General features: G+C 40.3%; 1 protein-coding gene across 6 annotated transcripts in view; it reads left to right on the forward strand.

Moving 5' to 3' along the window:
* LOC149460002 (alpha-actinin-1) overlaps positions 1 to 16185 on the forward strand; it is a 177472-nt gene extending 161287 nt beyond the window's left edge. For 2 of the 6 annotated variants that reach the window (XM_089680206.1, XM_089680203.1), the window contains exons 19-22: positions 4313 to 4393; positions 4774 to 4839; positions 10995 to 11153; positions 15322 to 16185. In XM_089680206.1, the coding sequence (XP_089536332.1) occupies positions 4313 to 4393; positions 4774 to 4839; positions 10995 to 11153; positions 15322 to 15480 (465 nt within the window). In that variant the 3' untranslated portion in view covers positions 15481 to 16185. The remainder of the gene's footprint in view (positions 1 to 4312; positions 4394 to 4773; positions 4840 to 10994; positions 11154 to 15321) is intronic. The other 4 variants (XM_089680204.1, XM_089680207.1, XM_089680205.1 and 1 more) reach the window with 2 other exon arrangements.
* Positions 16186 to 16553: the final 368 nt, after the last annotated feature.

Below are 16553 nucleotides of genomic sequence, written 5' to 3' on the forward strand. Positions count from 1 at the left end.
ACCGAAAACTAAAGCAGCCACCCCATTCAAGGATTTACAAGCTGCAATATATTAAATATTTTCCAGTTTAAATACATTTTAAGTTCTTGTACTGTTAGTAACTGAATATTAATACGATATAGCTAATAAAAGTGTACCAACAGCTGTGTAGCATGAGGATCCTTTCAATTGGATATAATTTGAATGGAAAGTTTAGGCAGGTCCTCACTTTGCATGAAAATAAACACACTGTTAGTGCTCAAGTGTTAAGGGAGACAAATAGAGGTATTCTCCTATAATTTTGTTCTGCTCATCCTACATCGCGATCCTACTATCCCCCTGACCCGGTCATTGTGAATTTTTCTTTTTTCTGGGAGTGGGTACTTCTTTCTGACAGGTACTCACACCCACTTCCTCTCTGCTTGCCCAAATCCCCCCACACACTGCAGTCTCCTGTGACACGCCACATGTCCAAATAGGCTGCAAGACCACTGAGAAAGCTCACCACACATGCACAGTGGGAAGCCAGCTGTGAAACACCAAGAAGTCACACCTGGCTTCCCACAAGAAAGATGGCGGCATCAGGGTACTCAAAGACCAGCAAAGAACTAGCCCGGTGATGACAGCACTGGAACCCTGGGCTGGTAAGTGTCTGTATTACTAAAAGTCAGAAGGTAAAGTATTTGTAGCTGCTGACTTTTAATTTTTTTTTTTTTTATATATAACACAAAGAAAAGAGGAGAGTCTAATGGTATAGTGCAACACCTTGTGATACCATTAAAATGTAAAAAGCTTATTTGAATACTCACTAAGAATGAAAATCATAGGCATATCATCATATCCTAGGTTCTGAGTCTCTTCGCACCCTCAGAGATTGGATATATGATAAGAAGACCTCTTTAGCACCAACAGCGGGATGTAGTAGATGCAGGTCTGCTAGAGCTGACCTGCTTACATGCATGCTTGCCTCCCTTTATGTGAATAGGGGGCTGTACTTAGGACTATAGACTGGCGAAAAAGGTAACGGTAGTAACAATAATAATGATGCACTATACAAAAACACATTATAAAAAAAAAAAGTAATAGACTTAATCCACAAAATGATTTAAATGCATCTGCCACTCTCTATGAATGGAGAAAACGTGGGCAACATTCATAACTAGAAAAGCGACAATTTCTGGGGAAATTGTGTGAAGTGTTCTTGCCTCCACGTTTTGATATAAGATTTGTGTAGGTGGGCTTGAAAATGAGGGAGTGATGGCAGTTTAGAAATCATGTCCTGATTTTTCAGCTCCCACTCTAGTTTTGAACATTTCGCCATTCGTTCCTATGGGACCAATTTCACCACAAAAACGCCGATATTTCGTGAACCATTTGCGAAAACGTTTCGCAAAGTAATAGCACACCAATCAGGAGCAATCCGCACGTTTTGGTATATTACTGTCTATGTAGTGTAAAAACTGTAGGAGGAGTTAGGGTGGTAAATTTGGCTATAATAATAAGAATATATATGTGAGATAACAGTAAGTGGTCTTGCCATGCAAGAACACTTAATTACAATGACTCAGGTTGTTACACATAAGATTCAGCCCCACTGGATTTGTCACAGTATGCATTCTTGCCATAGTAGGTGCACACCATAATGCCTTAGTACAGTACCGGATTGGAAGTTCATATTTCTATATTCAGTATTCAGCTGCATCGTCATGTGAGCTGTCACAAAGCTGCCACCATACTGGCAAAAGAGCTGAACCCACACCCCTGCCGGCCAAAAGCTGCAGATAGGCTGGAGCCAAAGGGCACAGCCAGAGGGAAGAGCTGCCTCCCCCTCACTACACCATCAACACAATCTCTTAATCTTCACTCCGGGCTGACTGTCTCCTCCAGACCGAATCTGAATGCCCAAGAAGAAGACATATAAAATTAAGGATATACAACATAAAAAATTAAATAGAAAAAGTATACGATAATAAAAAATGAAAGAAAAAAAAGTTATCTACCAAAAATGGCAAAACAACAATTACAGTGATGAAATAGCGCATCTATAGGTTTATACACACACATACGTACTGTATATGCACATTTTGGTTCATTTTGGCTTCTCGTAAAACATATCTTGTCTATTCTAAAAGGCAAGCATGCAAATAACGCTACTAAATGTGTAAAGCCAAACCTAACCGGAAATACTAAAGGCAATTAGACTTTGCACTTTACAAAGTGCAGTTGTACTCTGCTAGTGCAGTTGCTCCAGAGCTTCGTAAATGAGCAGAAGCTCTGCTGACTTCCATCATCCAATCATGTACAAGCAAACATGCTGTTTTTTTTATTTTCCTTGCATGTGATTGGGTATTCTTGGCAAAGGGAAGCTTTACCTCATTTACTAAGCTCTGAGACCACTGCACTTGCAAAGTGCACAGTCTATTTGCCTTTAGTAAATGAACCCCTTAGTTGTTCAGTCTGAACCATTTTTCTCCACTGAGATCTATTATATAGTTGCATCAACAAAGATTAAAAAGAGAATAGTTTAGTACAATGTTTTTTGTCTGCATTGAATTCCATTATTTAAAACACTTTTTCTTGTTCTTTCTTGTATTTAGCCAGTTTGTAAATTAAAAATGCTTTCCTATAACAAGGATAGAGATAATGCTTCGTGTTGTGGGGAGGATAGAGGGAGGAGGAGGAGAATGGATTGCTCATACCTGTGTTTCCCTTACCTAGCAGTGATAGTGTGAGACTCTTGTCCCCACCAGCCAGTCAGAGTGTTCTTTTCAATTATTCACACCCGCCTTGATTATTCAGATAAAGCCGATTTGTTGCTAGGGGCGACACAGGTAGTTCATTTTCAGCCATTTAAGCTGGCCATACATGACATTTTTTTTGTTTTGTTTTTTCAGCCTGCTGGACCAGCCGAATATTGATTAGTATATGGCCAGCTTTACAGCCAGGGATAAATTTGTTGGTATCTTTTGCAGCTCATTGACACAATGCTTCATTTCTCTTGACAACTGATGAAATTAAAAGCAGTTGTCGCATGTATACCTGCATGCCTTATGGTATGTCATAGGGTAAAGCAAAGAACATGTGAGAAGAGACAAATTGCTTTTTGTAGAAAGATATTCTGAAATGACCTGGATGGATTTATTGGTACCCCTTGAAAAGATTATAATAAATTGTATCATAGTGATAATTTAAACTGTTTTCTATAATTAGTATCACACGTCTTCAGTCTTGTAACTAGCCCATCAGCCTATTTAAATTAAAAAGTAGTCACCAGGGCCAGGTTTTTCAATAGGCACTTCGTAAAAAATGTCCCTTTCTCTTCCCTCACTCTCCCTCTTAATTCAATTAATTTCAGTTCAAATGAGCTTTTTTGGCAGGGCCAAATAACTGCTGGCACAGTTTACGCTCCTGGGCTTGTAGGTCGCCGCATCTGGCATAGGGTGCCTTGAATCTGGGCAGGGTGCAGTGCAGTTGAGTTGCAGGTCATGGGTCCTCCAACAGAATAATGACCTACATACAGCTAAAAGTGCCTACGAATATCTAAGAACAAAACAGTGGACTGTTCTGTGGTGGGTTTCTTTTAGTCCTTATCTAAATCCTATTGAATATCTATAGAAAGAGCTGAAACTTGCATCTGGAGAAGGCACCCTTCAAATCTGGGACAGTTGGAGCAGGTTGCTCAACAGGAGTGAACCAAATTGACTATTGGCAGGTTAATTGAGAACTATGGAAATTGCTTGTTTGCAATGATTGCCCCTGAAGTTTGTGCAATAAAATATCAGGTTAAGGGTCCTATCGTTTTTGTCCATGCCATTTTTTTTCATTTTCAGTTAAATCACAAATCAAAAGCAAAGTCTGATTTTAATTGCAAATTTAATAAACCGTGATGGATGTTATTTGCTTTGTACCAGATTCATGTTATTTTAGGGAAGATTGTGGGTTCTTCTATGTTCATGGAAGGGTACCAACAAATTTGTCCACATTTGTACATACATGAGACACACAAGCATTTGCCTGTTGGTTATTTTAGGAACGTTACCAATTCCATCTGTAAGTGAAGATCTCTGTTTAGTGAAACAGCAATGTTTAACTTGGGATTGTGGGGGTCTTCTATGTGCACAAACTCTAAATCATCCACTGTTAAATACATCCTTGTCACAAATATTAATTCTAACGATGTTCTTTTTGTTCCCTCCATCCCATGCATGTCCTTTCCTGCTTCATCTGCTGCATGGCCCTTTATTCACAAACCAACCCTCTATTGCTTTCACCCTGTCACCCACACCTGGCATGGCATGTTCTGGACACCTGAACTCTCACTTGCTGTAACAAGGATCACACCGGCACACTTGGCCCAGAGGAATTTAAGGCCTGCCTCATCAGCTTGGGTTACGATATTGGCAACGACCCTCAGGTACTGAAAATTAGAGTTGATAATTTGAGCCGGGTATTTCATTTTAACATGACTCTTGGTTTCCCAGGCATTGCGAACGAATGTTTTTGTAGATCATACTGAGAAGGAATAATTTCTTTTTTTCCTTATTTCTTTGATATTGAATACTTTTCTCTTGCCTACTCTACTTTTCTCCTTTAATCTACTCAACATTTTCTTTTAAATACCTTCCAAACCTTTGCTTCCGTGATACATCTATTAACCTATTTCTTCTTTGTTTAATTTTTTCCTAACACAAACTTTATAAACCTCCTACTGCTGCTTTACTTTTCTTACTGTCCTCTTTCTGTTCTTTACTGCCCATTTCTGTTCTCTCCTCTCCACCACTGATCCTCCTGCAGAAGAAGACTGGTATGCTGGACAGTGATGATTTCCGAGCCTGCCTTATCTCCATGGGTTACAACATGGTAATGTAAAATACCTGCTTGCATTGTGTGATGCTGTAGAAACATAAATACTCTATAGCAAAAAATTATGCCCTCTCTGGGTAAAAGGATCCTTTATAAAAGCTCCTGATTTTTTGTACAGGAGAGATGACCCCTGAAGGTGGTTCAGGCTGACATAAATCTTGTCCCTAAAATATATGTAAACCCTAAGGGCCCCGTTCACAAGGGTGGACCGATCGGGTCTGCCTGTCTTTTTCTGGTGAACCCGGTCAGACCATCTATTGCTTGCCCTCTATGGAGCGGCAGGTGTAAACGAACATGTGTCCACCCCAACATGCATCCGATCCACTAAAAACAGACGGATAGGGATCTCATCCCCATCTGTCTAGCGGATTGGATCGCATGACAGTCCAATGTAAATGGACAGATGGTCCGTTTACATCCAACCATCCATAAAGGAAAGCAGGCTGTGTCCGTGTCTGCTCTGCATAAGTGGAAGGGACATGGATTTGTCATCTGTTTGCTCAGCGGGAATCAGCAGACAGATTCCCTGCTGAGCGGGTGGATCTGCTGGCAGAGTCCACCTGTATGAAAGGGGCCTAATATTTAATATTCTTACTAGCTCCTTTTTGGTCTGTTAAATATACATCCAGAAGTGTTTTGAGTCCAAAAAAAACAATATATTACTGATTTTCCATTAGATTCAAGATTTTGGTAAAGTAATCAGTTTTGACAGGTTATGTGAGTATGAATTTCTTGTCCAAATAAGTGCAGAAGGTTTTAACTCTCTGAAACCATGGCCCTGGTATAGTTTTTAGAACCGGCGACAGGCTTTCATGTAACAGTGATCCAGGCGACAATCACTCTTACAGCATTGTGGAGCCCTCCTGCCCGCCTGTAGCCATTCCCGGGCTTTCGTGTACCGCAAGGGAGCGTGGGACCACAGTAAGCAGTTGGTTCGGGTACGCACAGATGAGATGAAGGAACATCTGTTCTCCTATCTTCTCTGTGATGAATTAAGCCAGGAGCGAGATGGATTTAGTCACTGCTAATTTCAGTGCTGTCTTTCCCTGGCCATTATATCCAGGGAATCCTTTGATTAAACCCTTCACACCAACTTAACACAAATATAAGTCCTCACAGAACTGGGCTTTTTTCCGTGGGGCCCTGTATTGGCATACCTGCCTTTTGTACTGCACAAAGACTGGGGTGTGAGTGAGAGCTTTGTGTCCCGTTCTAACGATTGGGACTCAGTACTCCCGATTCTGGGTCACATGATCGCTGTGATAGCCTTTGATTGCTTATCACAGTGATTAGTCACTGTACAGCCCCCCCCCCCCTTGTTTTTTTTTCTTTCTCTATGAATGGAGAAGAGAGATACATTGTATCTCTCTCTCCTTGCATAGAGGGAAAAAAAACTGTTTGTTTAAATTAAAAAAAAAAAAAAGATAAAAATATATTAAAAGATAAACTAAAAAATACCTAGATCAAGGTTTGATCTAGTTCAGTGCCAGGGTTAGTGATTGGGTCAGGGTCAAAGGTCAGGATTTTTTTTCTTGTTTTGTTTTTAAATTGGTATCAGTGTGTTTTAGGTAAAAAAAAAACAAAACCAAAATGTGCACTATTGTTTCTGGGCTCTATTGTGGGTACAAACAACAAATAATATACACTTATATGGTACCGCTGCAATCATCAAGAGCTGGAAAATTTATTTTGGGTTGTTCTTTGGTGGTAGGTTATGGTAGTAACAAACACACCGCTAAATTAAAAACATTTTTATTTTTTTTTACTATTTTGGGCCAGTTTTCCTTTTGATAATAAAAAAAAAAAAATCAGGATATATCCATTACCATTTACCACCAAATGAAAGCCCGATTTGTCCTGAAAAAAAGAAAGGTATATCCACCTGGATGTACAAAGTAGTTGTGATATGTACGGTTTTATTAACACATGTCTAAGTTGCAAGATTGTGTTTAGGCGTTAAGATTTGTTTTACCCTTAGGCGTGAAGGGGTTAAACATGATCTATGTTTGATCAAATGCTTTCAAGGGCAGGGAAGATATTAGAGGTCGAATAGAGTCCTGATGGCTCAATAAACAGTACAGTGTCAAAGCTATCATAAGGGGACATGTGATAGCAGTAAAGTTAAATGAAAAAAAAAAAATTAGTAAGTGTAGGAAAAAAAAATGATATATATACGGCCAAATATATTGGCACCCCTGCATTTCTGTCAGATAATGCACCACTTTGCACAGAAAATTGTTGCAATTACAAATGTTTAGGCATTCCCATGTTTATTTCCTTAGTTTGTTTTCGTATGACACAAAAAAGTGGAGAAACAAAAAGCCAAATCTGACACATTCCATGCAAAAACCCAAAAATAGAGTGGACAAAATTGGCAACCTCATTTTAATATTTGATAGCATACCCCTTGGAAAAAATAACTGAAATCAATCACTTTCTGTCACCATCATTGAGTTTCTTCCACCTCTCTACTGGAATTTTGGACCACTCTTCTTTCGCCAACTTCTCCAGGTCTCTCAGATTAGAAGGGTTCCTTTTCCCAACTGCTGTTTTGAGATCTCTCCACAGGTGCTCTATGGGATTGAAATCTGGATAATTGCTGGCCAGTTCAGCACTCTCCAGCGCTAAATATTTGTATTTGCAACAATTTTCTGGGCAAAGTAGTGCATTATCTGACAAAAATGCAGGGGTGACAATATTTTTGGTCATGACTGTATATATATCCAGGGCTTTTTTTCTCAAATAGGTGCAGGTACTCCAATTTGTGAGTCACCCTTGTCTCTGCCCCCTACCAATCTCCAAGCACCATCCTTTCATACCACCTCTTTTATAGAAAAGAGAACAAAGTAACATTTTGTGCTGTTAAGTAATTTTGTATGGAATTTGTTAATGATAACAACAAAAAAAGTAAAATATGGTGGGGAAAATAATGATTTGATCCCCTGCAGATTTTGTAAAGAAATGAAGGAAATTAAGGGTCTTTAATTTTTATCATAGGTGTATTTTAACTGATTAGGACAGAATATCAACCACAAATCCAGAAAATACATGATACAAATGTTATAAATTGTGTTGCAGTTCAGTGAATAAAATAAGTATTTGATCCCCAAGAAAAACATGACTTAGTACTTGGTGGAGAAACCCTTGTTGGCAAGTACAGAAGTAAGACATTTCTTGTAGTTGGTTACCAGGTTTGCACACATATCAGGAGGGATTTTGGTCCACTCTTCTTTACAGATCTTCTCTAAATCCTTAAGGTTTTGTGGCTGTCGCTTGGCAACTTGAAGTTTCTGCTCCCTCTATACATTTTCTATAGGATTAAGGTCTGGAGACTGGCTAGGCCACTCCATGACCCTAATGTGCTTCTTGAGCCACTCATTTGTTGCCTTGGCGGTATGTTTTAGGTCATTGTCATGCCGGAAAACTCATCCACGACCCATCTTCAGTGTTCCAGCTAAGGGAAGAATCTAATTCTCATCCAAGATTTTACTATACATGGCCCCGTCCATTGGCCCCTCAATGCAGCAAAGTTGGCTGTACCTTTAGCAGAGAAACTGCCTCAAACTATAATGTTTCTACCTCCGTGCTTGACTGTAGGGATGGTGTTCTTAAGGTCAGCATTTTTCTGCCTCCAAACACGCAGATTTGAGTTAATGCCAGAGTTCAATTTTGGTCTCATCTGACCACAGCACTTTCTCCCAATCCTTCTCTGAATCAGTTAGATGTTCATTGGTAAACTTCAGACGGCCTGTACATGTGCTTTCTCTTGAGGAGGGGAACCTTGTGGGTACTGCAGTGAAGGATTTCAATCCATGGCAGCGTATTGTGTTACCAATGGTATGTTTGACGACTGTGGCACCAACTGACAAGATCATTCACAAACTCCTTCTGTGTAGTTCTGGGCTGATCCCTCACATTTTTCATGATCGTCCTTACCCTATGAGGGGAAATTTTGCATGGAGCTCCGGACTGATGGCAGTTGATGGTTGATTTGTATTTCTTCCATTTACAAATAATTACTCCAATAGTTGTCCTTCTCTCCATGCTTCTTGCTAATGCTCTTTTAGCTCATTCCAGCCTTGTGCAGGTCTACAATCTTGTCCCTGATGTCCTATGACAACTCTTTGGTCTTGCCCAGAGATTCTGTGGACAGGTCTTTTATACACATAACGAGTGGAGTTAGGAGCACCTGCTTAAATTGACAGGACTTATCTATGTACCAAATGAGCACATAGCCAATTTGTGGGAGCCAGAGTTATTGTTGGTTGGTAGGGGATCAAATACTTATTTTACTCACTGAACTGCAACTCAAGTTATAACATTTGTTTCATGTGTTTTTTCTAGATTTTTGGTTGATATTCTGTCTCCTATGATAAAAAATATAGTCCCTTCATTTCTTTGTAAGTGGGCAAAATTGCAAAATCTGCAGGGGATCAAATCATTATTTTCCCCACTGTAGATCTACTGCAGCCTGCAACAATAGATCTCCCCAGCAACAATTGACCCCCCCAACAACAGTAGATTGCCCCAGCAAGAACAGACCCCCTGCATCAAACCTCCCCCCCCCCCCCTCCAGCAACAACAAATCAACCCCAAGGAACAATAGACCCCCTGCCAGCAACTATAAATCTTCTAATAGCCAGCATTATTAGACCTTCCAGCAGGGACCCCTCCCTCAACAGTAAATCTCCCACCAGCAACAATAGACCCCCCCCCCCAGCAACAATGGGCTCCTCCCTCAACAATAGATCCCCTTACATACATTCAATGCTGGAAGTGCCAGAACTGCGTTTCCCCTTGTTCCCGCAGAAAAAAGCCCTGTATATATCTACTTGTGGACCGCCTACCACAGATTTAGTATATGTACCATCATTTTGTAGATGCTATAACTTTCACATAAACCAATCAATATACTAAAGACAATGGCCTAAAATCATTTGTTTTTCTTTTTATCGTATGTTTATAACAGAAAATGTATTGGTTTTTTTTTCAGAGTTTTCAGTCTTTTTTTCCTTTTACATAATAAAAAAACCCAGTGGTGATCAAATACCACCAAAAGAAAGCTCTATTTTGTGTGAAAAAATTATATAAATTTCATGCAGGTTCAGTGTTGCATGACCGCACAATTACCAGTTCAGCGTGATGCTGAATAGCAAAAAATGCTCTGGTCATAAAGGTGGTAAAATCTTTCAGAGCCGAAGTGAAGATAGATAGATATAAATAGTTTAGAGATTCTAAGTAATCTTAACATGTATGTGAAAAATGTCAAACAATGACTGAGAAATCATGCAGATTTTTTTGTCTTGAGTATGAGTGAATGAAGTCAGCACAATTTCACCTCATTCAGTAAGTGAAGTAAAAAATAACTGTGCAAAGAGAAAGCTGTCCAAGGGCGACAGGTTAAAGTAGTATTAAACCCTCCAGTATTTTTAGTTTAACATGCTGAGCACAATAAAGGAAGCATTCTTGCCCCAGCGCTTGCAGATCAAAATTTTCAGTGCTGCTTCCCTGAACGTCCTGTCTTCACAGGAATGAGTTAACAATGGACAGTGCAGTCAGTAGTCTGTCACAGGTCATGGTGGTTTCATAGGATGCTGCAGGAGAAGGGAGCCACCCTGAAACTAGAAAACCTGGGGCAGTGATGATGCACCAAATTAAACAGGATCATAGGCAAGGATTAAAAGATAAAGAATCCCAATACTATGTGATTATACAAACTGCTGAAAGTGCTTAAAAACCTGAGGATTTAATATCACTTTAATTTATGGGAACTAAATCATTAACAAAGTAGGTAAAAATCCAACACATTTGAACATTTTCCTGTGTGATAATGAGCAGCACTGAACCCTAGCCAGATTACTGCCAGTAATTGTCAAAATTGGGAACATTGCTGTAGCATTTGGCAGGGTCAGCTAGCAGAAATGTGTCAAAAAATATGCAATATGATGTTGAGATAGTAAGGAATCATGTGCTGAGCAACAAGTTCTCATTTGACCAGACTATCCATGTTTTTCTAATGTAATCTAATCAATAGTCATGTGAAGCTGTCAGATGGTCCAAACACTGTCATAGAGGTGTATTACCATAAACTGTCTGCAGGGGGAGGTATTGTTACATTAGAATACTTACATTCTACTATGTTTGCTTTGTAGGGTGAAGCAGAATTTGCCCGCATTATGAGTATTGTAGATCCTAACAGACTAGGAGTGGTAACATTTCAAGCCTTCATCGATTTCATGTCTCGGGAAACTGCAGACACAGACACCGCAGACCAAGTTATGGCTTCTTTTAAAGTCCTGGCTGGTGATAAGGTATGTGTATGGTCACCTCTATGCCATTATACACTGTAACAAATTACTGTCTGCAGCCAAAAAATGTAGATCTAAAGAATTAGATGCATGTTTGTTGTATGGTAAAAGGTTTCATGTCTGCATGGATTACGTTGTATAAGTTTGTGTCTGTAGTTTCTGTCTTTCTCTGTAGTGTCTATGAAATTGTATGTAAATTACTGTACCTGTCAGTCACTGGGCTATTGAAGGGAAGATTTTAACTAGTATGCACATGGGAAGAAGGAAGAACTTGGAGCAGCTGATCATTCTTCGTGGCACTGAGACCAACTAGTCATGTGAGGAGGCAGGTAGCACTGATATTAGAGTGACAGATATATGCGCATTCACTAATTCTCTACTGCATTGTAGTATATCTACTACAAATATTTATATAGCGCCAACAATTTACGCAGCAATTTACATAGTGTACATTCATATCAAGCCCTGCCTTCAAGGAGCTTGCAAACTAAGGTCTCTAACGTGCATGCATACATATACATACTAGGGCCAATTTAGACAGGAGCCAATTAAACTACCAACAGGTCCTTGGAGTGTGCGAGAAAACCGGAGTACCCAGAGGAAACCCACACAAGCACAGAAATACAACATGCAAACTCTAAAGCAGGTAGTGTCATGGTTGGGTTTTGAACAGTTGACCTTAGTGCTGCAAGCCAGAAGTGCCAAGTCACTGTGCTGACCTGTACAGTATTTTAATTAATATATCTTTTTTTTTTTTTTACTAAAAAAGTAAAATGCAGGACATTATCACTAACCATTTTAACATCAACTCAGTGTTAGCCCTGTATGGGGACCATAGCACTGATAAAAATCCTTCTATTAGGTTGGCACCTTGGTGAATGGGAAAATCATGCAGTTTTCTGTGACCAGTGTAAGAAAAGAAAAAAGGACAGTTATCCTTTAAAGTGGTTGTAAAGGTTGTTTTTTAAAAAATGACTGACAGACAGGATATTTATGACAGAAGAGTCCCTATAGGTCTCTTCTGTTATAAATGCTTCCTCCTGTCTGTCAGCTGTCATGTACACTGAACCTTGCATAAATGCTTCCTCCTGTCTGTCAGCTGTCATGTACACTGAACCTTGCATAAATGCTTCCTCCTGTCTGTCAGCTGTCATGTACACTGAACCTTGCATAAATGCTTCCTCCTGTCTGTCAGCTGTCATGTACACTGAACCTTGCATAAATGTTTCCTCCTGTCTGTCAGCTGTCATGTACACTGAACCTTGCATAAATGCTTCCTCCTGTCTGTCAGCTGTCATGTACACTGAACCTTGCATAAATGCTTCCTCCTGTCTGTCAGCTGTCATGTACACTGAACCTTGCATAAATGCTTCCTCCTGTCTGTCAGCTGTCATGTACACTGAACCTTGCATAAATGCTTCCTCCTGTCTGTCAGCTGTCATGTACACTGAACCTTGCATAAATGCTACCTCCTGTCTGTCAGTTGTCATGTACACTGAACCTTGCATAAATGATACCTCCTGTCTGTCAGCTGTCATGTCCACTGAACCTTGCATAAATGCTACCTCCTGTCTGTCAGCTGTCATGTCCACTGAACCTTGCATAAATGCTTCCTCCTGTCTGTCAGCTGTCATGTACACTGAACCTTGCATAAATGCCTCCTCCTGTCTGTCAGCTGTCATGTCCACTGAACCTTGCATAAATGCTTCCTCCTGTCTGTCAGCTGTCATGTCCACTGAACCTTGCATAAATGTTTCCTCCTGTCTGTCAGCTGTCATGTCCACTGAACCTTGCATAAATGCTACCTCCTGTCTGTCAGCTGTCATGTCCACTGAACCTTGCATAAATGCTTCCTCCTGTCTGTCAGCTGTCATGTACACTGGGCCTCGCATGTGCAGCTCAGCGAACATTTCCGGCTTCGACCTGTGCCGCTGAGATGTGTCTCCCGTGTGCAATGTAAGCGGAGTTTACTACCGCTTTAATAAAGAATTCCAGCCTAATACTAACTAGTCTGAATATTCCCTCCCCCCATCGGCTACCTATACTGTGTAAAAAAGATGTGTGTACTTACCTATTTTTAGTCTGCTCAGGACCGGTCGTGTGCTCCCTACTGTTAGGGAGTTGGGCTACAGGGGAAAGGAGGGAGCACTCAACGATGGCTGTGAATTTCAGGAGCCGTCACTTCACTCCCTAGCTCCCATGTCCCAGGCCTTGTCAGTGCTCCCTCTTCTCCCCTGCAGTCGTAGCTGACTGACACAGTGGAGTTGGAGCTGCAGATCATGTGACTGGACTGGTAAGTATACACATCTTATATACACAGGTTTAGCAGCATAGGTACCAGAAGGGAGGGACTTGTTTAATACTAGTTAGTGTTAGGCTGGCCATCCACTATACAATTTTCTGTCCAATTTCTGCCCAATTTCCCTTAGATTTACCTTCAACTGTGTAGTGCAAGGGCCTGCCTAATTGGATAAAATTGAAAGTGTTATTAGCTTTGACCTCATATTATATTGTTTTTGGTAAATCTAAACTAAAAATCTCAAGAAAATTGTATAAAGTATGGCCAGCCTTAGACTGGAATTCTGCTTTAAAGAATAACGATCATTACAATTTTTTACATTTTTCTGCCCCCTAGATGCTTCCCAAGTCTAGTAATGAGGTCTGACGTAAGGGAACTTTTGGTCCTCAAGCTTTAGAGTGGCAGTATTGGCAGTATAGTGTCGTACCACGTTATCCAAAGGTAGCTGCAGGAAAGTGAAAATGTGGGCAATACCCTTTGTTGGTTAAGTGAATATATTTTGGGGTGCAGCTTGGTTGTCTTCTGTGGACATGGTGTCCTAGAGATAACTGAAAAACCATTTACGTAAATTGACAGCACTATATAAGTACCTGAAATAAAATAAGTATATGCAAGTACAGCTCATGAAACAACACAGGTTAAATAAACACACGGACAAGGAATTCCAGTTGAAGAGTCAATGGAGGGGAATAAACAGACATCTCTTCTACACTAGAAAAACAAAGCAGTTTTTAATTAACAAAGGGGTGGAAGCCCCTTTGTTAATTAGGAGTGATCCACCCTGTTTTCTATGCTGTGTGGCAAAGAGAGTAAGATGGCTTCAGCTGCTACCCTGGCTTTGTCTGCCCACCCCTCCCCTCAGGTGAGAATGAGGATGACTGTTAGCCCCGCATTTGCTGGGGTTAACATCTTGGCATATCACCAGGGAGAGGAGCTTTCCCTGTGTTTGTGTAGGCTCTGCTAGTGCAGTCTAATTACTGCACAGGCAGAAAGGCATGTGAGCTGTCTACAGACAGTTTGCATCCCATATGCCAGCTCTGATCTGGTGGGGATCTGTGGCAGTTTTCTATATTAAAAACTGGTGGTACCCTTTTGTTAATTTGGCATGGTTATCTGCGTTTCTATGTCCCCCTAAAATAGCAGCTGGCACAGATAGACCTAAAACAGGTGATTGTTAATGTGGTGCACCCTACTCACGCCATTTTCCTGCTCTTATTTTCTGGTGTTAATTCCCCATAATGTCACTACAAAGAACTGTTGGTATTTCCCTTTGACTTCCAGCCAAACTTAAATGTACCTAAAAATTGCAGCTGGAATCCGAAGGTTTGAATTTGGCTGATTTTAATTTGTTTGTAATACTACTAGGAGCTCATTTTAAAAAGAATAGATATTGCTGTCGGCTGTCCAGCATATACAGTGCAGGGCTATGTACACCTTGGCCTGCATTTTGTGGCCCAGTCATGAAATATGGGCCATGGTATGGCGCCAGCAGAGCCCGACACAGTGTTCTCTGCTTATGGCAGCAGGAAGAGCTTTGTGAATGGCTGGTGACTTTGTGTAATAAATTGTGCTCCCCTGGCTTCAGAATCCCAAAGCTGGTGTGGAATGCTATTCACATTTAGAAAGCAAAAGGCTATGCTTTATAAATGTGCAAATCTGTCAGATTTTTTTTAAATTTTACAGCAGAGTTACGGCTATACTTCTGCTTTAAAGACAAGTGCCTTGGATACATATAACCCATTTTGTCTCCCACCATGTTTCTTGAGATGACATTCTCCTTTGCCCTTGTCCCCACAGGTACAGATGTAGAGCATAAGGGCGCTGTAACCAAACATAGCCAGCTTCAAATAATTACATTTTTTTCTTTTACAGAATTATATCACTGCAGATGAGCTGCGCCGGGAACTTCCTCCAGATCAAGCAGAGTATTGCATTGCCAGGATGGCACCGTACATTGGGCATGATGCAGTCCCAGGGGCTCTGGACTATATGTCTTTTTCTACGGCGCTGTATGGTGAAAGTGACCTTTAACCCATCAATGCTCACCTCGATGTCACTGCAGCGCTGATTGTCCACTGCTCCTGTATGCAATGTGGTTTCAGCTTTCACGCCTTTTGTGTCTCCATTGCTCACAAAATGAAAAACAAAAAATCACTATTTGCTCCTGCGGTGCTCAGAACTTTTTGTTTTTTTGGTATTGCAGGGCATGTTAATATCTGTTTGTCCTTACAGTAACAGTTTACAAATAAAATTTTTACTAAAGACCTTTAAAATAGCATATTTTATTATGAGAGGAATAAAAGGTGAAATGTATTTTTCTGCCAAAAGTGAAAATAACCTTTTTGTGGTTTGTTGGACATGAATAGATGTTGAGCTCCTTGCCTGTCTTCTTTTTTGCTACCACTTGAGGGAGCAGTAACTGTTCACTAGTTCTGAATAGGCATGATTCATTCTTTTTCATCCTCCAAATACATTCTCTTTCAAACTGCGGCAATGTAAACCATTTAAAGGTGGAAAAGGAACCTAATGAAATGATCCATATTTTTTTAAGCAGAAACATTTCGTATGTTTTCAATATTTAATGTAAGATATATAATGCAGCATTCTCTTACCAGCTCAATAACTTCTTTTTAATGTTGCTGCCATGGTTTGTTTTGAGATATGAAGCTTCAATCATTTGTTCTCAATACCTGCTTGTCACAGACCTTATTAAAGAAGTTCCCGTTTAAATTTTAATCTTTTGTGTTTTTGGTTACTTTACAATAAATGAAAATTAATAATACAATTTATACAATATGCTGTGTGTACATGGAATTCTTTTATCTACGGCAGCCAAAGATTTATGTCTGAGGCTACCCAGAGGAATCTGACATGGGATACGTCAAGGACAATTGAAAGCTAAAAATGGGGCACTGTATATGCATTATATGGCCAAAATACGTGGACAATCCTCCAAATGATTGTGTTCAGGTGCACAGACAGCTCCATAAAGACAAGGTTTGACAAGTATGTATGGAGGAACCCTGTGGTCTGCACAGAGCTCTGACCTCAACCCTACTGCACACCTTTGGGATGAACTGAAACACTGATAGCAAGCCAGGTCT

The sequence above is a fragment of the Staurois parvus genome, unplaced genomic scaffold (assembly GCF_062004578.1).
Source record: "Staurois parvus isolate SC_StPar_1 unplaced genomic scaffold, SC_StPar_1.0 ptg000237l, whole genome shotgun sequence".
Classification (NCBI taxonomy): Eukaryota; Metazoa; Chordata; class Amphibia; order Anura; family Ranidae; genus Staurois; species Staurois parvus.